At 40.5% G+C, this 23,401-nt stretch overlaps 1 protein-coding gene across 1 annotated transcript in view; it reads left to right on the plus strand.

The window, feature by feature from the left end:
* Positions 1-23,401, plus strand: part of FMN2 (formin 2) — a 310,064-nt gene that overhangs the window by 258,975 nt on the left and 27,688 nt on the right. The window contains 1 exon segment of the mRNA XM_067711167.1: positions 19,899-20,048. Coding sequence (XP_067567268.1) covers positions 19,899-20,048 — 150 coding nt within the window.

Genomic DNA, 23,401 nt, shown 5'->3' on the forward strand with positions numbered 1-23,401 from the left:
AGCACAGGGCCCAGTCCCTGACCAGGTTAGAGTGGAGTGGTTAGCAAATCCTGGTTCCACTTTTTTTAAAGTTATCTGATTTGGGGAAATTTATTGAAACTCTGTACCTCCATTTCTTCATTTCTAAAATGAGAAGAATAATAGAATAGTGCCTGGCACAATGTAATTACCTGATATTCTTCTCACTTCATGATGTTTACCATGTGGACCTGCCACTAATGACCCAAGTCTGAATTTTCTCTGTAGCTATCATTGCAGATTCTCAAAAGGGTGGATCTGATTGACTTCCAGACAGGTGGCACGGGCTCGAGAAGTCCAGCTCGGGCTATGAGCGCAGCAAGTCTTCTAAAGCTAAGAAACAATGGCACTTTGACTTGGGGGTGTGGGTAGTGTACCAATAAGGGTTAAAAAGAGATAATTTTGTGACTAGTGAATGACCTTTTAATAGGTTGACTTTTTCTTTGTGGGAACTTTTATATCATAAAGCACATCATCTCACTTTGTGGCTACAGTTGCATACACCAAATGTGAGTAAACTTATACGAAAAGCAGCATGAAGAATTGTTTTGCGTGGTTTGCTCACCATTTGTCCTGAGGGGCAACATAGTTATGGGCTCAGACCAGTGGAATTTATAGCTGCATTTACCGTGCAAACTTTGCATCAGAGTCGGAGGGAAAACACTGCATAGATTCTGGCCCCACTGAAGTGTGTCTGCAGGAAGCATCCAGGAGGAAGATAGCAACACTCCTAGGCCAACTGCAGGGTCATCTGTCTTTATGATCTCGGTTTTCTTCATTTATGTGGGTGGTCAAAGCTGTCAAGTAGATACTGTATTTAACACAGTAGCTAAACATGCAGTAGATATACAACACACACAGCTTCTTCCCCAGAGAGTATGCAATATTTTACTTTTCAAACAGCACTTTCTTTCAAAGGTCCAAGGTTTTCCCAGGTCCTCTCCTCCCCGCTCCTTCCCCAAGCAATATCAGCGCACCCAGGTAAGACCACACGCCCTGCTCCTGGCCACAGAGACTCCTAAGGAGAAACAGTAGCATATTTGCAATGAAAATACATTTTAATCCCTCTGGTAATACTGTGGTTTGGAAATTTGCATCTATACTGATTTTTGAAGGAGTAAGAGTATTATTGGCACATCAGTCCCTAGATTAGCATGAATGATGCAGGTTGCTTCCCGAAAGTTGCCTAACCTTAGTGTGTATTCTTTAACCCACTAAAACATTTCCCCAAGTGACTGGGGATTATTTTTAAAGTTATGAAAATATATCCTCATAAAATAATTCGTAAAGTCTTTTTGGTTTTGTTTGTAGTCTTTACATTTTTTAGCAATATAATCATTAGTACTTCTGGGAAAAACATCATGAATTGATGAAAATTCTTTGACTTAATGATATTGAATTCAATTTTTAAAAAATGAGAATATTTGACATTGGTTTTCAAAATTGGTCTAAAAAACCTGTAAGAAAGTAGGCCAGAAGGTTCTTGACTCTGAGTTACTCACCATCAAGAATCCACCAGAAAGAGAGCAAGGAGAGAGAAAAAAGGCAGCAGGAAACTGGAAAATAATTTCCATAAACAGAAAAGAAAGGGAAAACTAGAAATAGGACGTGATAAAGACACTGCACTAAACATAAAGCACATCATCTCACTTTGTGACTACATAAAGCGTATTTTTTCTTGCTTTATTCTAGGGTGTGGTGAGTCAATATCTAGTAGAGTGTCTTATCCCATGTTATTTTTTTATGACCTGAAACTTAGACCTCACTCTTTTGAAATTGATTTCATTTCAAGCATTTGGTGACAACCGAAAGCATGGTTGCATATTGGTAACACAGGTACTCTGTAGTCATTTATTTAGAGAACTTGAAATATAGGCCCATTAGCAAATAACCAGAAAATTATTGCTTCTGATATTTCAAAAGACATCACTGGAGCATCTGAGGATATTCACTTGAAGATCCTCAGATGCTCCAGTGATGTCTTAAGAGAAACAGTGCCTTACAGGTTGACATACATATTTTTAAAATCTGTGTTAAGGACCTTTTAATTCCTGTCCTTACTCATGCATATAAAAATACAAGTCTCATCTTTTTCAAAACTCATGCAGCTTATCTTTCCTTTTTCTCTTTGGTTACATTCCACATGTTCCTGGTTAGATAAGGATAAATAAAGATAATACTTCAAACCTACCAACTTTATCTGAAACATATGTTTTATCAACTCTGCTATTTAAGTGGCTGAGCCATGTTCTCAGATACAGACTATCAGAATTTGGACCTCATGTTAAAAGCAGTATACATTTTACACTTTCATGCTGTTAAAAGTGCTTTCCTTACACAGTACCTGTAGAAAAATGCGAGGTTCTATTTTAATGGATTATGAGCTCTAATTTCCTCATATAAATCTCTGGGGGGAGGGGAGAATCTCTTCCCTAACCTCCCCAATAACTTGCACACACACAGTTATTCAGCATTATAATATTTCTGTAAACTCTGTGAATTATCTTGCATTGTAGCATTTTAATAGAAATGAGCAGATAATAAGGAAAACAAGTAGCAAGAGTTAAAATAGTCATAAATGTCCTATTGCTTTGCTAAATCTGCAGTTGTTAAATATTACTATGTTGATTTAAGACGATGGCATTTTTTTCATAACCTATTATACATTTCAAGGTCAAAATATACTAGGAATATAAGGGGATGCATATCTAAGTAATTTTTTATGTTAAAACATTTTTTAAAATCAGTAACCACAAATAACTACCCACTCTAGTACTATTTTGATAAAAAATTTTAAAAGAAAACTAAATGTCAAAATCCAAAACTTGGTAGCTTATTTCAAGTATAATGTTTATCATTTGATGCAGAATAAATTTAGTGATATTAATTGTAAGATTTATAGAACAACAAGTGAAGGATGGGACATCATGTCTCCCAGATAATAATTCATAAATTAGAAAAAAAGAGAAGGTTTGCTGCTAGCTATTACACAACATATAAGCATAAGTATAAAAGGGTACTGGCATTTTAAAAATTGTTATTTCTTAATTCCATCCTAAAAAAGACATATTTACATGCCAGCTCAGAAGCAAAACACTGCCTTTAACGTTTTCTGTTTGAAGTTTCTCACTGGCTAAATCTAGGAATCTGAAAAATTGACAGTCAGTGACAGAGCAGCAAAATGAAGGCATTTTGAAATAGTGAACAAGGTGTTAGCATTCAGAAGGGGGAAATCAACCTTAGGATAGTGAGATTCTGCCAGAAGTAGATCTAGATTTCTAGATTTCTGCCTCAGGCCATTAACCAAATAAATTGCAAAAGGATTAAGGAAATAAACATTAAAATTGAAACTTTAACCAGAAGAAAATAATGGGAAATACTTATAGGGTTTAAAATTGGGGGAAGCTTCCCAAGCATGGTAGCCACAGAATATCAATGTTTATTTCTATTTTTGTTACTACTTCTAAGTTATCTATTGTTTGTTGTTGTTCTTCTAAGTAACAAATTGCAGAGGATAGGTAGTCAAGTTAGTTTAGGAAAGTTTTTTTGGCTTGTTCATTATTCTTATATTTTCCAGGCATACGTTGTTTCTCTAGTTCATTCCGCTTTTGATCAATTTTCATTTCTCCAATATAGACGGAGTTGAAAAAGTCAGTTAGTACCACCAGACTTGTAACAAAAAGCAGCCACCTCCTGCCCCACCCTTCCTTACACCCATTTACCTTTCTCTTAGCTGTTTCCCCTCGTATTTTCTGCCATATTTCTCAATAATAGCCTTGTACGACTACTTCATTATTTATTTATTTAGCCATTATCTATTAATTTACCATAAAGGTATGTGAAGTTTTAACTCACTTTGTTACCAAACCAAGCCTGTGTCAGCTCACCAATGCACAGCAAAGTCAATCTGCTGACACCGGGTTGTGATGAAGGAAAGTAGAGCATTTGTTGCAGGCGCCAAGAAAGGAGAACAGGCAGGTCATGCTCAAAGGACCTGAACCCCTGATGGCTTTCAAGGCAGGGTTTAAAAGCCACATTAGGGGTAACAGTCACAGGGTATGTGATCATGTCATGGACATTCTACTGACTGACTGGTGATGAGGTAACAGGATGATGTTTTGAGAATCTCCATCATCAGTCTTCTGGCTCCAGTCAGTCTGGGGTCTACAGGCTTGTGGTCAGCATGTAGTTACTATCCTCCACTGGGTGGGGTCTTAGTTCCTACAGAACAACTGGAGGATATACATCAAGATGGTCTGTATAGAACCCTGAGGAGGCACTAAGGGTCCTGTGACTCTGAGTTATGGTTGAACTGCTGTTCATGCTATTACTTTTCTTGCTTGACTGCTTTTCCTTTGTTTCTGCATTTTCTCACTTCTCTAATCATTCACTACTTGAGTCTCCTCCTTGCAACTCAGTTATTGAATTCTTCATCTCTGTTTGGTTCTTTATATTTTCTAACTCTGTTGAAAACTAACTTCTCACTCTGTTCATCCAGTCTTCTCCCAAGTTCTTTGGTCATTACTTTTATTACCTTGAACTCTTTATCAAGTAGGTTGCCTATCTCCACTTCACTTAGTTCTTCTGGGGTTTTATTTTTTCCTTCGTTTGGAACATGTTCCTCTGTCGCCTCATTTTGCATAATTTGCTGTTTTTACTTCTATGTATCTTGTAGGTTGGTTACAGTTCCTGACCTGGGAGAAGTGGCCTTTTGTAGGAAATATCCTGTGGGTCCCAGCAGCACACTCCCCTCTGGACACCAGAGCTATATGCTCTAGGGGTGCCCCTATTGGGCTGCATTGGTCCTTCTGTTGTGGCAGGCTGACTATTGTGGGTGGTTTCATAGGCGTGGCTGGACCCTGGTCCCTTTGATTGCCAGGCCCTGCCTTCTGCTGAGGCTGCTGTCTCGTTGATGGGCGGGGCTCTGGCCCAGGGACTTCTGGTGTGTGGGGCCCCCCTCTAGTGCAGGTGGCCATGACAAAGCTGTAGATGTCTGCTCAGATCCTGTGTCCCATACCTCTCAAAATGCCTGGATATTTCCCTTTATCCCTGAGCAGTAGCTGCAGAGCCCTTTGGGAAAGGACTGAGGGCATCAGTACAGTACATGCTCCCCACAGCGTTTCAGGGTCATCCCTTTTGTCGGTGGGTTCTGGATCTGAAATCAGCACAATTCCAGGAACTGAGCAAGGGATCTTGACAATTTATTAAAGCAACTGCCCTTATCCTCCTGTTCCTCTATTCTTGCCCTTTTATTTGATTGTAGATGTTAAGCAATGTCTTTTTTTTTTTTTTGCTTCTAAGGATACCATGATCTAGTAACCATCTCCACACTCTCTGTAGGGAAGACCCCCTGTCAGTCACGATGATAACTGGTCCCCAGGCTTCTGGCCACTGGGCTTCACCATTGGCCCCTGTACTCCCGGGTTCCATCATCCCCATGGGTTTTAATGGGCTCAGCTGTGATCTCTCCTACTGGCTTCCCTGGCCCACAGCACAGAGCAACATCAGCGCCCCTGTTGCCAGTGCATTCTTGACAGCCTTGATGTGTGGTGGGCCCTCTGGGACCTCCCGTGGAGTACTCCTTTGCTCAGTGTTCTGGACTCGTGTGATACACACAGGCATGCCCACTGCCCTCAGCCTCTTCACTCCCTGCTCTGCGATTGTCCAGGACAGCTGAGCCATGCCTGCTCTCCTCTGCCTTGGCCATAGCTTACTCTAGGCCTGTAAGAGCCGCCCCCAACTCCTGCCACTACACATGGCTAATTCTTGCAGCAACATGGGTGTATAATCTCTTTTCCTACATCAGGTCTAGCACTTCCCTAGCTGAGGTGCTCACCTTTACTAGAGAAGAGTGGGGCCCTCTACAAACTCTTGACAGTTTTAGGGATCTGTAGGGGTGACTGTCAGTTATCTTCATCGCTTGTTTTGGGATCCCAGGTTTTCCCAGCCAGGGTCTGACTTTAGCTTAGCAGACCTGCTTGGCTGTGCATCTAAATGTCTCTGGAACTCTTCAGCCTGGCTGTTATATCTTCTTTTTGTTGTGCAGCTTTATCTGTTCTCTCACTACAGGTGACAACTGTCTCTTTCCAAACCACCAAGTTGCCCCTAGTCTTTAACTGTCTGTTAAGCCCAGGGCCTCTCATTATCCCTCAGCAGGGTGTCAATCCAACCTAGCCGTAGTCAGCCAATTCCGCTGTCTATGTGGCATTGTTCTCACCATGTCTTCAGTAGCCTGAATAATCACACCTGCGAGGACATTCCCACACAAGGATATTTTTCTAGGCCACCTCGGTGATATTGTTAGCAGTTTATAGCCTCCAATGTGCCAGGGTCCATGCCACGTGCCACGCAGGACAGTGGGGTGGTGACTGAATCTGTCCCAGACCTCAACTTACTGCTTGTTTTCTCAGGCTCCTTGTGGCTCCACTTATGTTATTTCAGGTTCTCCAAGAAGCAGGTGCCAAGACTGGATTTACTGGGAGAAACAGGAAGGGATCCAGAGGATGGTAGGGCAGCTGTTAGATCTGGATGCAGGTCCAGCTCCCATGGAGGAGAGGGAAGGAAGGAAGACTGGATAGCAAAAGTCTCAGACTGCAGTGCAGTTACCAGAAAGTTTTGGCAAAGCTGATTGGAAGTCCTTCAGCCAAGTTCGCCTTTGAGAGGAGAGCCCTGTGTCCCCTAGGGTAGCACCGGCACCAGCACCCTGCTGTGTTCACTCACTGGCTGGGGGCAACCCTGGGCCTCTGTGTAAATGAAATGGCTGACCCCAGAGCACAGCAGCTGAAGCCCTCGGTCAGTTTCGTTTTCCTCAGTTGGAACCTGGGAGATCTGAAAGATGTGTACTTGTGGTTGCCATAGACATGATACATTTTATTTCTCCTATTTTTAATACCTTTAAATTAACAAATATTTAATATATTTGTCCCTTCCCAAAATAATATAACACCTTCAAATTATTTAACTTTTCTCACCACCACAAGTTGTTGATCAGTATTTTAGGGGTGTGTGTGTGTGTGTGTGTGTGTGTGTGTGTGTGTGTGTGTGTGTGTGTAAGATGTGACGTCTGTGTTTAGGTTCCTTTTGTGTGTTTTTTGCATATAAACGGCCAGCTGTTCCAGCACCATTTGTTGAAAAGACTGTCATTTCTCCATTGACTTGCCTTTGTTCCTTTTTCAAAGATCAGTCAACTATATTTGTGAGCCTACTTCTGGACACTCTATTCTGTTTCATTGAATACATGTCTACTCTTTCTCTAATAACACCACACTGTCCCGCTTTATAGTGAGCCTTAAAATTGGGTAATGTGAGGGCTTCAACTTTGTTTTTCTTCTTCAGTATTGTGATGGCTATTCCAGGTCTTTTTCCTCTTCCATATAAGCTTTAGAATCAGTTTGTCAATATCCACAAAATAACTTGTTAGGATTTTTATTGGAATTACATGAATCAAATTAAGTTGGGAAGAACTAGCATCTTTACAATATTGACTATTCCTACCCATGTTCATAGACTAGCTCTCCATTTATTTAGATCCTATTTGATTTTTTTATCAGAGTTTTGTAATTTTCCTCATAGATATTATATCTGTAGTTAGATTTATGCCTTAGTATTCCATGTTTTTTGTGCTATAGTAAATTATATATTTTTTAATTTCAAAACTTAATTGTTCAATGCTGGTGTATAAGAAAGCAATTGACTTTTGTATATTGACCTGTATCCTTCAACCTTCCTATATTTGTTTATAGGTTCCAGGAATTATTTTGTAGATTCTTTGGCATTTCTATATAAACATATTCATCTGCAGATAAAGACAGTTTTATTTCTCCCCTCCCAATCTGTATGCCTTTTATTTACTTTTCTTGTCTTGTTGTATTAGCTAAGACTTCTAGTATGGTGCAAATAGAAGTGAAAGAGGGCACCCTAGCCTTATTACCACTATTAGGAGGAAAGCATTCAGTCTCTTACTATTCAGTATGATGTTAGCTCTAGGGTTTTTTGTAGATGTTCCTCCTCAATTCAAGGAAGTTCTCTATTCCTAGTTTGCTGAGAGTTTTTATCATGGTGTTAGATTTTGTGAAATGTTTTTCCTGCACCAGTTGATATCATTACATGATTTTTTTCGTTTAGCTTGTTCATGTGGTAGATTACATTTTTTTATTTGAATATTGAACCCATCTTGGATAACTAGAATAAACATCACGTGTCATGGTGTAAAACAATTTTTATTCATGTTGAATTCTATTTGCTAGTATTCTGTTGAGAATTTTTGTATCTATGCTCAAGAGACATATTGGCCTGTACTTTTTTTCTTGTAATGTATTTATCTTGTTTTGGTATTAGGCAATTGCTGGCCATATAGAATGAGTTAGGAACTCTTTCTTCTGCTTCTAATTTCTGGAAGAGATTTAACTTTTCTATAAAGATTTGGTAGAAAACTCACTAGAAAAACCACCTAGATCTTATGGTTTCTTTTTGGAAGGTTATTAATTATTGACTTAATTTATTTAATAGATGGAGATGTCTGAAGAAAGTTTTAGTAGCTGATGTCTTTCAAAGAATTGATACATTTTATCTAAGTTATCAAAATTGTTGGCAAAGAATTATTCATAACATTCCTTTAAATGTCCATGGGATTAATAGTGATAACCCTTCTTTCATTATTTACATTACTAATTTGTGCTTTTTTCTCTTATTTCTTTAGTTAACCTGACCAGAGGTTAATCAATTTTATTGATCTTTTCCAAAAATCAGCTTTTTGTTTTGCTGATTTTTCTCCATTGTTTTTCTTTTTTTCTATTTCATTTATATCTGCTCTAATTTTTACTTCTTTTCTTCTGCTTGCTTTGAGCTTAAATTGTATTTTTTACTCTAGTTCTCTAAGGTGAAATCTTATTGATCTTAGAAGTTTCTTCTTTTCTAAGAACATTTTATGCTATAAATTTTCACCTGAGTTCTTTAACTACATCCTACAAATTTTGATATGTTGTACTTACAGTTCAAAACATTTTCTAATTTCCCTTGAGATATTTTCTTTGACCTGTGAATTGTTTAGAAATGATTTGGAGGCTTTGGAATATGGGTAAGATGACAGAGTAGGAAGACACTGAGCTTACTTCCTGCCATGGACACACCAAAATTACAGCTATTTACAGAACATCTACTGATGAGAAAAACTGAAAGATGAGGAGAAAAGAGCTTCTACAACTAAAGATATAAAGAGGGAGCCAGAAAGAGGCAGGTAGGAGGGGCAGAGATGTGGTATAGTCAAGACCCATACCCCCGAGTGGCTGACCCCAAAGAGGAGAATAATTACAATGGCAGAGGTTTTCCCCAAAGAGTGAGGAGACCAAGCCCCATCCTGTGATCCCCAGCCTGGGGCTCCTGCACCAAGAAGACAAGCCCCCAAAATGTTTGGCTTTTTTTTTTTTAACATCTTTATTGGAGTATAATTGCTTTACAATGGTGTCTTAGTTTCTGCTTTATAACAAAGTGAATCAGTTATACATATACACATGTTCCCATATCTCTTCCCTCTTGCGTCTCCCTCCCTCCCACCCTCCCTATCCCACATCTCTAGGTGGTCAGAAAGCACCGAGCTGATCTTACTGTGCTATGTGGCTGCTTCCCACTAGCTATCTATTCTACGTTTGGTAGTGTATATATGTCCATACCACTCTCTCACTTTGTCACAGCCTACCCTTCCCACTCCCAATATCCTCAAGTCCGTTCACTAGTAGGTCTGCGTCTCCATTCATGTCTTACCCCAAAGTTCTTCATGAAGTTTTTTTTTCCTCTTAGATTCCATATATATGTATTAGTATACGGTATTTGCTTTTCTCTTTCTGGCTTACTTCACTCTGTATGACAGACTCTAGGTCCATCCACCTCACTACAAATAACTCAATTTCATTTCTTTTCATGGCTGAGTAATATTCCATTGTATATATGTGCCACAACTTCTTTATCCATTGATCTGTCGGTGGACACTTTGGTTGCTTCCATATCCTGGCATTGTGAATAGAGCTGCAATGAACATTGTGGTATCTGACTCTTTGAATTACGGTTTTCTCAGGGTATATGCCAATACTGGGATTGCTGGGTCATATGTTACTTCTACTTTCAGTTTTTTAAGGAACCTCCATACTGTTCTCCATAGTGGCTGTATCAATTTACATTCCCACCAGCAGTGCAAGAGTGTTCCCTTTTCTCCACACCCTCTCCAGCATTTGTTGTTTCTAGATTTTTTGATGATGGCCATTCTGACTGGTGTGAGATGATATCTCATTGTAGTTTTGATTTGCATTTCTCTAATGACTAATGATGTTGAGCATTCTTTCATGTGTTTGTTGGCAATCTGTATATCTTCTTTGGAGAAATGTCTATTTAGGTCTTCTGCCCATTTTTGGATTGGGTTGTTTGTTTTTTGTTATTGAGCTGCATGAGCTGCTTGTAGAGTTTGGAGATTAATCCTTTGTCAGTTGCTTCACTTGGAAATACTTTCTCCCATTCTGAGGTTTGTTTTTTCGTCTTTTTTTATGGTTTCCTTTGCTGTGCAAAGGCTTTTAAGTTTCACTAGGTCCCATTTGTTTATTTTTATTTCCATTTCTCTAGGAGGTGGGTCAAAAAGGATCTTGCTGTGATTTATGTCATAGAGTGTTCTGCCTATGTTTTCCTCTAAGAGTTTAATAGTGTCTGGCCTTACATTTAGGTCGTTAATCCATTTTTATCTTATTTTTGTGTATGGTGTTAGGGAGTGTTCTAATCTCATACTTTTACATGTACCTGTCTAGTTTTCCCACCACCACTTATTGAAGAGGCTGTCTTTTCTCCACTGTATATTCTTGCCTCCTTTATCAAAGATAAGGTGACCATATGTGCATGGGTTTATCTCTGGGCTTTCTATCCTGTTCCATTGATCTGTCTTTCTGTTTTTGTGCCAGTACCATACTGTCTTGATTACTGTATCTTTGTAGTATAGTCTGAAGTCAGGGAGCCTGATTCCTCCAGCTTCATTTTTCGTTCTCAAGATTGCTTTGGCTATTCTGGGTCTTTTCTGTTTCCATACAAATTGTGAAATTTTTTGTTCTAGTTCTGTGAAAAATGCCAGTGATAGTTTGATAGGGATTGCATTGAATCTGTAGATTGCTTTGGGTAGTAGAGTCATTTTCACAATGTTGATTCTTCCAATCCAAGAACATGGTATATCTCTCCATCTATTTGTATCATCCTTAATTTCTTTCATCAGTGTCTTATAATTTTCTGCATACAGGTCTTTTGTCTCCTTAGGTAGGTTTATTCCTAGATATTTTATTCTTTTTGTTGCAATAGTAAATGGGAGTGTTTTCTTAATTTCACTTTCAGATTTTTCATCATTAGTGTATAAGAATGCCAGAGATTTCTGTGCATTAATTTTTTATCCTGCTACTTTACCAAATTCATTGATTAGCTCTAGTAGTTTTCTCGTACCATCTTTAGGATTCTCTATGTATATATCAGGTCATTTGCAAACAGTGACAGCTTTACTTCTTTTCCAATTTGTATTCCTTTTATTTCTTTTTCTTCTCTGATTGCTGTGGCTAAAAGTTCCAAAATGATGCTGAATAAGAGTGGTGAGAGTGGGCAACCTTGTCTTCTTCCTGATCTTAGTGGACATGGTTTCAGTTTTTCACCATTGAGGACAATGTTGGCTGTGGGTTTGTCATATATGGCCTGTATTATGTTGAGGAAAGTTTCCACTATGCCTACTTTCTGCAGGGTTTTTATCATAAATGGGTGTTGAATATTGTCAAAAGCTTTCTCGGCATCTATTGAGATGATATATGGTTTTTCCCCTTCAATTTGTTAATATGGTGTATCACATTGATTGATTTGCGTATATTGACGAATCCTTGCATTCCTGGAATAAACCCTACTTGATCATGGTGTATGATCCTTTTAATGTGCTGTTGGATTCTGTTTGGTAGTATTTTGTTGAGGATTTTTGCATCTATATTCATCAGTGATATTGGCCTGTAATTTTCTTTTTTTGTGTGACATCTTTGTGTGGTTTTGGTATCAGGGTGATGGTGGCCTTGTAGAATGTGTTTGGGAGTGTTCTTCCCTCTGCTATATTTTGGAAGAATTTGAGAAGGATAGGTGTTAGCTTTTCTTTAAATGTTTGATAGAATTTGCCTGTGAAGCCATCTGGTCCTCGGCTTTTGTTTGTTGGAAGATTTTTAATCACAGTTTCAATTTCAGTGTTTGTGATTTGTCTGTTCATATTTTCTCTTTCTTCTGTTTCTTCCTGATTCACTCTTGGCAGGTTGTGCATGTCTAGGAATTTGTCCATTTCTTCCAGTTTGTCCATTTCATTGGCATAGATTTGCTTGTAGTATTCTCTCATGATCTTTTGTATTTCTGCAGTGTCAGTTGTTACTTCTCCTTTTTCATTTCTAATTCTATTGATTTGAGTCTTCTCCCTTTTGTTCTTGATGAGTCTGGCTAATGGTTTATTAACTTTGTTTATCTTCTCAAAGAAGCAGCTTTTAGTTTTATTGATCTTTGCTGTCATTTCCTTCATTTCTTTTTCATTTATTTCTGATCTGATATTTATGATTTCTTTCCTTCTGCTAAATTTGGTGTTTTGTTTTGTTTTGTTTTTCTTTCTCTTATTGCTTTTGGTACAAGGTTAGGTTGTTTATTCGAGAAGTTTCCTATTTCTTAATGTAGGATTATATTGCTATAAACTTCCCTCTTAGAACTGCTTTTGCAGCATCCTATAGGTTTTGGGTCGTGTCTCCATTGTCATTTGTTTCTAGATGTTTTTTTATTTCCTATTTGATTTCTTCAGTGATCACTTCGTTATTAAGTAGTGCAACATTTAGACTCCATGTGTTTATATTTTTTACAGATCTTTTCCTCTAATTGATATCTAGTCTCATAGCATTGTGGTCGGAAAAGATACTTGATACGATTTCAATTTTCTTACATTTACCAAGGCTTGATTTGTGACCCAAGATATGATCTATCCTGGAGAATGTTCCATGAGCACTTGAGAAAAATGTGTATTTTGTTGTTTTTGGATGGAAGTCCTATAAATATCAATTAGGTCCATCTTTTTTACTGTATCATTTAAAGCTTGTGTTTCCTTATTTATTTTCATTTTGGATGATCTGTCCATTGGTGAAATGGGGTGCTAAAGTCGCCTACTACGAATGTGTTACTGTCGATTTCCCGTTTTATGAGTGTTAGTATTTGCCTTATGTATTGCGGTGTTCCTATGTTGGGTTCATAAATATTTAGAATTGTTATATGTTCTTCTTGGATTGATCCCTTGATCATTATGTAGTTTCCTTCTTCATCTCTTGTAATAGTCTTTGTTTAAAAGTCTATTTTGCCTGATATAAGAATTGGTACTCCAGCTTTCTTTTGATTTCCATTTGCGTGTAATATCTTTTTCCATCCCCTCACTTTCAGTCTGTATGTGTCCCTTGGTCTGAAATGGGTCTCTTGTACACAGCGTATAGATGGTTCTTGGTTTTGTATCCATTCAGCCAGTCTCTGTCTTTTGGTGGGAGCATTTAATTTATTTACATTTAAGGTAATTATCAATATGTATGTTCCTATTCTCATTTTCTTAATTGTTTTGGGTTTTTTATTGTAGGTCTTTTCCATCTCTTCTGTTTCTTGCCTAGAGAAGTTCCTTTAGCATTTGTTGTAAAGCTGGTTTGGTGGTGCTGAACTCTCTCAGCTTTTGCTTGTCTGTAAAGGTTTTAATTTCTCCATCCAATCTGAATGAGATCCTTGCTGGGTAGAGTAATATTGGTTGTAGGTTTTTCTCCTTAATCATTTTAAATATATCCTGCCAGTCCCTTCTGGCTTGCAGAGTTTCTGCTGAAAGATCACCTGTTAATCATATAGGGATTCCCTTGTGTGTTATTTGTTGTTTTTCCCTTGCTGCTTGTTGTTGCTATGTTTTCTTTGTATTTAATTTTTGATAGTTTGATTAATATGTGTCTTTGCTTGTTTCTCCTTGGATTTATCCTGTATGGAACTCTCTGTGCTTCCTGGACTTGATTAACTATTTCCTTTCCCATGTTAGGGAAGTTTTCAACTATAGTCTCGTCAAATATTTTCTCAGTTTTTTTTCTCTTCTTCTTCTGGGACCCCTATAATTCGAATGTTGATGTGTTTAATGTTGTCCCAGAGGTCTCTGAGACTGTTCTCAGTTCTTTTCATTCTTTTTTCTTTATTCTGCTCTGCAGTAGTTATTTCCACTATTTTATTTTCCAGGTCACTTATCCGTTCTTCTATCTCAGTTATTCTGCTATTGGTCCCCTCTAGAGTATTTTTAATTTCATTTATTGTGTTGTTCATCGTTGCTTGTTTCCTCTTTAGTTCTTCTAGGTCCTTTAAATGTTTCTTGCATTTTCTCTCTTCTATTTCCAAGATTTTGGATCATCCTTACTATCATTATTCTGAAATTTTTTGTCAGGTAGACTGCCTATTTCCTCTTCATTTATTAGGTCTGGTGGGTTTTTACCTTGCTCCTTCATCTGCTGTGTGTTTTTCTGTCTTTTCATTTTTCTTATCTTACTGTTTGGGGGTCTCCTTTTTGCTGGCTGCAGGATCGTAGTTCCCGTTGTTTTTGGTGTCTGTCCTCAGTGGCTAAGGTTGGTTCAGTGGGTTGTGTAGGCTTCCTGGTGGAGGGGACTAGTGCCTGTGTTTGAGGCTGGATCTTGTCTTTCTGGCGGGCAAGTCCAGGTCTGGTGGTGTGTTTTGGGGTGTCTGTGGACTTATGATTTTAGGCAGCTTCTCTGCTAATGGATGGGGCTGTTTTCCTGTCTTGCTAGTTGTTTGCCATTTGGTGTCCAGCACTGCAGCTTGCTGATCGTTGAGTGAAGCTGGGTCTTGGCGTTGAGATGGAGATCTCTGGGAGATTTTCGCTATTTGATATTACGTGGAGCTGCAAGGTCTCATGTGGACCAGTGTTCTGAAGTTGGCTCTCCCACCTCAGAGGCACAGCACTGACTCCTGGCTGGAGCACCAAGAGCCTTTCATCCACATGGCTCAGAATAAAAGGGAGAAAAAGTAGAAAGAAAGAAAGAGGATAAAATAAAATAAAGTAAGATAAAAAATAAAGTAATTAAAATAAAAAATAATTATTAAGAAAAAAAAATTTTAAGTAAAACAAAACAAAACAATTAGATGGACAGAACCCTAGGAGAAATGGTGATAGCAAAGCTATACAGACAAAATCTCACACAGAAGCATATACATACACACTCACAAAAAGCGCAAAAGGGGAAAAAATAATATATATTGTTCTGAAAGTCCACCTCCTCAATTTGGGATGGTTCATTGTCTTTTCAGGTGTTCCACAGATGCAGGTACATCAAGTTGATTGTGGAGATTTAATCCGCTGCTCCTGAGGCTGCTGGGAGAAATTTTTCTCTTCTTTGTTCGCACAGCTCCCGGGGTTCAGCTTTGGATTTGTCTCTGCCTCTGCGTGTAGGTCGCCTGAGGGTGTCTATTCTTTCCTCAGACAGGACGGGGCTAAAGAAGCAGCCGATTCGGGGATTTGGCTCACTCAGGCCAGGGGGAGGGAGGGGTACGGGGCGAGCCTGTGGCGGCAGAGGCCGGCGTGACGTTGCACCAGCCTGAGGTGCGCCGTGCGTTCTCCCAGGGAAGTTGTCCCTGGATCCCGGGACCCTGGCAGTGGCGGGCTGCACAGGCTCCCAGGAGGGGTGGTGTGGATAGTGACCCGTGCTCGCACACAGGCTTCTTGGTGGCGGCAGTAGCAGCCTTAGCATCTCATGCCCGTCTCTGGGGTCCGCACTGTTAGCCACGGCTCGCGCCCATCTCTGGAGCTCCTTTAAGCAGCGGTCTTAATCCCCTCTCCTCGGGCACCAGGAAACAAAGAGGGAAGAAAAAGTCTCCTGTCTCTTTGGCAGGTCCAGACTTTTCCCTGGACTCCCTCCCGGCTAGCCGTGGTGCACTAACCCCTTCAGGCTGTGTTCACGCCACCAGTCCTCTCCCTGCGCTCTGACCGAAGCCCAAGCCTCAGCTCCCAGTCACGCCCACCCCGGCGGGTGAGCAGACAAGCCTCTCGGGCTGGTGGGTCGGCACCGATCCTCTGTGCGGGAATCTCTCCACTTTGCCCTCCGCACCCCTGTGCCTGCGCTTTCCTCCGTGGCTCCGAAGCTTCCCCCCTCTGCCACCCGCAGTCTCCACCCTTGAAGGGGCTTCCTAGTGTGTGGAAACCTTTCCTCCTTCATGGCTCCCTCCCACTGGTGCAGGTCCCCTTCCCTATTATTTTGTCTCTGATTTTTCTTTTTCCCTACCCTGGTTCGTGGGGAGTTTCTTGCCTTTTGGGAAGTCTGAGGTCTTCTGCCAGCGTTCAGGCGTTCAGTGGGTGTTCTATAGGAGCAGTTCCACGTGTAAAAGTATTTCTGATGTATCTGTGGGGAGGAAGGTGATCTCCACGTCTTACTCTTCCACCATCTTCCCTCTCCCCCAAAATGTTTGGCTTTGATGACCAGTGAGACTTACTTTCAGGAGACCCAGAAGGCTGTGGGAAAGAGAGCAGTAATTTGAAAGAAGCCAGGGTCAGACCCACCTGCTGATCTTGTAGAGCTTCCTGGAGAGGCAAGAGGCAACTGGAGCTGACCCTGGGGACATAGGCAAAAGGAGTCAGATGTAGAAAGAAAAATATCATATGATTTCACTTATATGTGGAATTTAAAAACAAAACAAACGAACAACATAACAAAGAGAAGCAGAGTCATAGATACAGAGAAAAAACAGGTGGTTGCCAGAAGGGAAAGGTTGGGGGAAGAGAAAAATAGGTGAGGGAGATTAATAGGTACAAACTTAAGAGTTGCAAAATAAATGAGTCACAGGTATGAAATGTACAGTGTGGGGAATATAGTCAATAACTATATCAGTGACTATGTAATATATTTCTGTGTAACTAGACTTATGGTGGTGATCATTTTGGTATGTATAGAAATACTGAATCACTGTGTCATGTAATAGGAACTAACATAGTGTTGTCAATCAATTATACTGCAAACAAACAAACTCAGAAAAAGAGAACCAATTTGTGGTTACCAAAGGCAGGGGGTGGGGGGATGGGAATTGGATGAGGTTAATTAAAAGGTACACATTCTAGGGAAGTAATGTACCACATGATAAATACAATTAATCCTGCTGTATCCTAAGCGTTCTCATCACAAGGAAAAAAAATTTTAATATTTCTTTAATTTTGTATCTATATGAGATGGTGGGTGTTCACTATACTTACTGTGGTGTCACTTCATGATGTTTGCAAATCAAATCACTTTGCTGTACACCTTAAACAGATACAGTGCTGTGTGTCCATTATATCCCAATAAAACTAGAAGAAAGGGTAAAGAAATGATTTGGACAGTTAGTTTTACTGGTATTGACTTCTAATTTAATTCCATGGTGGTCAGAGTGCCTACTTTGTATGATTTCAGTTCCTTTCCCTCTTTCCCTCACCCCACATAACTATGAGACAACACCAGGACCTTTATATAAATTAAAACTGATGTCAGTATATCAGTCTCAGAGAGGGATCAAAATGGCAGAGTAGGAGGACATGGAGCTCACCTCCCTACACAAACACATCCAAAATACATCTACAAGTGGAACAAAACTACTATACATAAATATATTAGCAACAAGAACCTATAAGTTCCCTGCATAGCACTGGGAACTATATTCAGTATTTTATAATAACCTATAATGGAAAAGAATCTGAAAAAAATAACTGAATCACTATGATGTAAGCCTGAAACTAGCACAATACTATACTTAAACTATACTTCAATTAAATACACACGCACACACACACACGCGTGTATGTGTGTGTGTGTCTTGGGGCCAGCAGGCAGCACCACAGTGGGGTGACCACCTTACCTGTTGTCCCTACTCATTGACACAGTTTCTCTTACTTTACTCAGAAGGCAGTTTGCAGTAGCTCCTGCCAAGAGAGTTCCTCTCACTTTCAGTGTTAAGTGTATTGTTTCTGGGTACGATGTTAATATTAGGAGAAGGTGAGTGGAGGCCATACTTGAACACTATCTTTTCAACTTTTCTGTAAATCTGAAGTTAATACAAAGTAAGGCCATGAAATAGGTGATCATTACCTCAGCTGTCTCCTATAATTGAGAGTTTCATAAAGGGAAAATGGAAATAATACATTTAATTCAGTTTGCATCGGTTTAACCTAAAGGAGTAAAAGAAAAGCTCTGTTAGTAATTTCTCATTCTTAAGTTCAAGTAAACAGGACAGTAATGGTTCCATTATTTTAGGACATGAGAATGAAAATTGCTAAAAGTTGTAGGTTTAGATCAGAGACTCTTGCAAGAAAGTAGTGAAGGTGGCCTGTGAAGCCAGATTTCAAAACAAGTGAGGACAGAGGAGCATTGAATTATAAAGCAACTGTATATAAATCATGGTGTCTTTCAGTGAGTCTGCATGGATGAGAGAATATTTATAGATGCAGAAATCTTCATATGCTCTTAGGATCAGAAGGAAAACCTAGTAATAAGAGATTTCAGATGCTGGAAATAGGAGACAATGGATTTGATACTTTCCTGAAGGAAGTAGGGGTAGGTAGATTAAAGACCATACAGGTGAGGAACTTGGCTGTGATTTAGAGATGGTAAACAAAATGTACAGTGATCATCATGCACTCATCACCCAGCAGTTCCTGACTTGGTTTCATCTACACCCCTGCCCACTTGCCGCCTCCCATATTGTTTGTGAAGCAAATCCTCAACAGGTATAATTTCATCCATATATATTTTAATATGTATCGCTAAAAAATCCCCTTTAAAAAATAAGAAGCACCAGTTTTACCACTAAAAATAATAATAGTCCCTAATGTCACCAAATACCCAGTCTCTGTTCGAAAGTCCAATTAGTTCATATATGTAAGAAATGATTTTATTTTCTTACAGTTTGTTTGAAGCAATATATAAAGAAGTTCAAACCATTATAATCAGACAATATCTCTTAAGTCTTTATAATAGACTTTTTTTTTCCCTTTACATTTATGTATTGAAGAATCTAGATCATTTGTCCTTGACTTAGTTCTGGCTGTTATAAGAAAATACCATAGACTGGGTGGCCTAAACAGTGAACATTTACTTCTCACAGTTCTGGAGGCTGGGAGGTCCAGGTCAAGGTGCAGCATAAATCTACCACTTACTAGTTGTATGTTCTTTGTCAAATAACCCTTTGAAACCTTTCTGAGTGTCATGTAGTTGTAATATGAAGCAGCCTCGATAGCACCTTCTGGAGATGGGCACTGCCACCCACTGTCACGATACTGGCTGCCCTGCTGGTACCCACTCATTGGTGCTGCCATGATCTCCAGTGGGAGCCTTTGTCAGTATCTCCCGGGGCTGTTGCTTTTTTTTCCCATCAGCAATGTAGGAAGCCCATAGTATAGAAGCAGTATAATACACATATAGAGACATATTAGTTTGGGGACAAAGAGCCGATATTTCATTTGTTTAGAGTCTAGAAGGAAAGTATAGACCCAACACTTCCCTTATGTCCCAACTTGATTACAGGTTCATTTCTGAAATAGGTTGGACACATAGTGATTAATTTTGAAAATGGTTGGACCAGGGATAGCTACCAGTATATGGAGGACTCTTGTCAGCTGCTAACATCTGAGTCCAAAAACCCTAACATGAAACCTTAAGAGAACTACTATTGGTGCCTGAGGAGTTGAGTCCTCTTGGTAATAATAACTGCATGAATGAAATCAGCATTTGGATGGGGAAAGAATATCCCATGTTGGAAAGTAATCATAGCTTTTATACGTGTGTGTGTGTGTTTGTGTGTGTGTGTGCATGCTTTGACAGCTTTTTGGAGACTACAGCCTATTTCTTCATGAGACCAAAAATTGGAGAGAAGGAAGTGTCCCCAAATGTTTTCTTCAGTGTCTGGCATGAATTCAGCTCCGACTTTAAAGACTTTTGGAAGAAAGAAAACAAACTTATTCTACAAGAGAGGTAGGTGTTTTTCATTTACACAGTGGCATTTTGAAACATGTTTTCTCGGGTGTGGCCAATTAGGGATTGCCAACTTTTATAGCCTCAATGACAAATTAGGTTCTAACTCTGGGTCTCCAGTCTGAGAGGGTGCTGAGATCGGACAGTATTTGCAGCCTGAGTAAGAAAAGTCAGCACAATGGCTGTGATGCTACAAAGGACAGCTAGAGTGATGGTTTGCCAGGACCACCTTCTGGTAAAACAGCTTCTGTGATGAGGAGGCCACACAGAAGCAAACAAGGTAAGAACAGGAGTGAAAGAACACTGCCGAGATGACAAACCCACTCACTTCAAAAGACCATAAGGTAAGACGAATCAGTTTGGTTTTATTTTTGCTCAATTCATTAGATACTGTCAAAATTTCACCATTCATATCAAAATTTCTCCCAGGTGTCACCAAGAAACTGATGATCAATATTTTTTAAAAGATTTTTCAAGAATCTTATCAGATCATATCACATTTCCTAAAGTAAATTCTTTCAGGAATGAAGGGAAGTTTCTCTTCTTAAGTACATGAAATGGAGTCTCTGTCACTTGATTATGAAGGTCACAGGGGTGTCCTGTTACCAAGTCAGGAAGCAGGCTGGCCCATGCACGGCAGCATCCCGAAGTAGCTGGATCTGGAGGGAGAAGGAAAAAGGAAAAGGAAACCAAACCCTAATCCTGAACCAGTTGGTGTGCTTTCCAACATCCTGGCCCTAACAAGGACTTTGCTTTAGAAAACTTACCTCCTAAGGGACTTTATTCATCAGAGCACAAAATTCCACAGTTTTCTGCTTATCATCTTCATTTTGGTCTTGCTTACATACAAAACCACGCTCGCCTGCCTAGTCTTCATCTGTAAGTAGATTCTCATCCATCCTTAAATCAGGTGAAGTTAATTGCGGACACGTCCTGAGCATGTGGACTGTGCCTGGCTTGTGCTCACTCACAGAATTACCTACCTAGAACCCAGGCTCCATCAGAGAAGGGAGTCTGCTTCAGCGAACAATGGATGCAAAAAGAGAGCAGTCTGAGCAGAAGGAAAACACTGAGCTTATTCTAAACACATCACCAGGAGTTAACATAAAAGATGAGATGTTAGAAGTCCATGCGGGTGAGACAGGAGGGAGAATCGTGTAAACACGGGCACATTTGGACCACCGTTCATTTCTTTCAGACTTAGCTGTATGTTTCCAGTTTTTCACCCAGCAAGGCTTGCTCAGTTTGGACAACGGTGAGGAGGAAACTGGTTTTAATGTCAGCATGTCACAGACAACCTCCCTTCCTGACGCCACTACTCCCCACGTGCCTTCTTCAGCTCTGATCTAAGCCTGGGCCCCTAAAGGGACTGGGGCTCGTTCACACTCAGGAACAAAATGGAAAGATCAGTGTTTCACTTTGCGAGGGAGCTGAGACGATCCTGATGAGAGTGGACATGGTGGGATATAGGCATGGACAGGGCAGGAGTGAGGAGACTGGTGTTGGGGGGCAGCTGCCCTGAGGGCACATGATGAGGAAGTGAATTGCATCAGAGGCCGCAGGCCCTGTGGAGGTGGCTCTGGAGGTCCTGGCGCGAGATGGCAGGGGGACTGTCATTTGAGCTCCCATTACTGCGTGGCTTGTAGGGAAGCTGCTGAGAGGCCCCCGTGGAGGTGATGTCGGGAAGGACCAGCCATTTGCAGCCTGTGCTCTCTGAGATAGAGTTGTGTTACCAGGCAACACTATGGTTAACAGTCCACTGTTTATGATAGTTGATGCATTGGACATGCCCACTGAATATCTCATAAAATCAACCCAATCCTTTTTTTATACTTCATCCTTTGCTAAAAAAAAATTACAATGGGCTTTTTGAGTCACCCTTGGTGACTTCACTTTCAACTTGGCAGTGCTGTGAACTGGCATGTGACAGGTGCTCTCCACTGCACACTTCTCATTTTCCTAAATCATTTGCTTTTAATGAAAGGCTAAGGAAGAACATGTGGCAGGTGAGAGAGCATCTTTGCCCTCTGACTTCCAAACTATATTACGTCTCTTGGCAAAGAGACTGGTTTGAAAAGTAAGACTGTTGGTCTGAATTGTTTGTAGCAAAATTTTGTCCCTTTCCTTAGTGGAAAACCAGCCACAAAATTTCAAAGAAACAGTGCGAAATAAAAACGGCGGGCCTGTTATTCAAAAAGTATTAAAAATTTCAAGACAGCAAACTGTTAAACCAAGTGCAGAGCCCTGAGAGGGGGCCCTGTGTGCTGCACAAATGCCCACCCTTGAAGGCAGCCTTGCCCTGGTGTAAGCTTGCTGGCACGTGCTCTGCAGTTAGGTGAAAGGGTGTTTCAGGAATGTTCCGATGCCCCCAGACATGTACAGGACACAGGGTGCAGCCAGTGGAAGGGTTAAACCCCTGACACACCGATGTCAGTGTGAGCAAGGCTTCAAGTGACATGTGCTTCAGATGGGATGCTCTCCCCAACCTGAATGTTCCCTCCTCTTCTCCTGTGATATGTACTGGCTGCATATTTTCATAGTCCTGTACTGCTCTTACTTTATACCATGACTTCTTCCATGTTTGCATTTGTCTTTGTTTCTCGGACATGGTGTTTTGTGTCTTCTTTTTCAGTGTCTCTCTCAGGGCCTCTAGGCCACAGTGCCCCCTTTTGGTGTTTCCATACATATTTGCTGATTTGACTTGTCACATTGTATTTGACGCAGACACGGAAATAAGAACTTAGTCTAGTAAAGTAATGAACGTGTTTTCTTAGGTAATTTAAGTTTGCCACTGGAGGTAATAAAAACCCCACTCCAAACACTGGAAGCAAAAAGAGAGACTTTGTTTAGACAGTCAAACCACAGAAGAGCAGGATGGAAGGTGGCTGTGGGTGCCTGAGTGTGGAAATCCTAACTAACCACAGCTGTGCAGGGCAGGTTGAGGGGGCTGTTAGTCAGGTGTGTCTCTACCTGCCGCCCTCCACCTGTCTTTTAAATGGCCCCTCCTCCTCCTCTCCTCTCTCTCCTCCTCTCTTTATCTCTCTCGTCCTCACTCTCTCACCCTCTCTCCCCTTCCAGCACCCTCCCTCCCACCTGCTCTGTACTCCAGCCTAACTTCCAGGCCAGGCTGTTTCTTTATGAGTGGACCCCTGGCCATCAGTCCAGCCATGGCTCACATTCTCCTAACTCAGGAGGAGAGGGCATTCTCTACCCTGTAGATTAATTCCAGGGAGGAACTCCAGAGGAGTCGTGTTCATCTTTGGATCAGCCACAGTGGCCAGAGGCATGGATACCGTGGTTGGTTCAGTGGTTCACAGACGCAGTCCTGCAGCCAGAGGGGAGTGTTGCCATGG

This window comes from Pseudorca crassidens, chromosome 16 (genome assembly GCF_039906515.1).
Source record: "Pseudorca crassidens isolate mPseCra1 chromosome 16, mPseCra1.hap1, whole genome shotgun sequence".
Lineage (NCBI taxonomy): Eukaryota > Metazoa > Chordata > Mammalia > Artiodactyla > Delphinidae > Pseudorca > Pseudorca crassidens.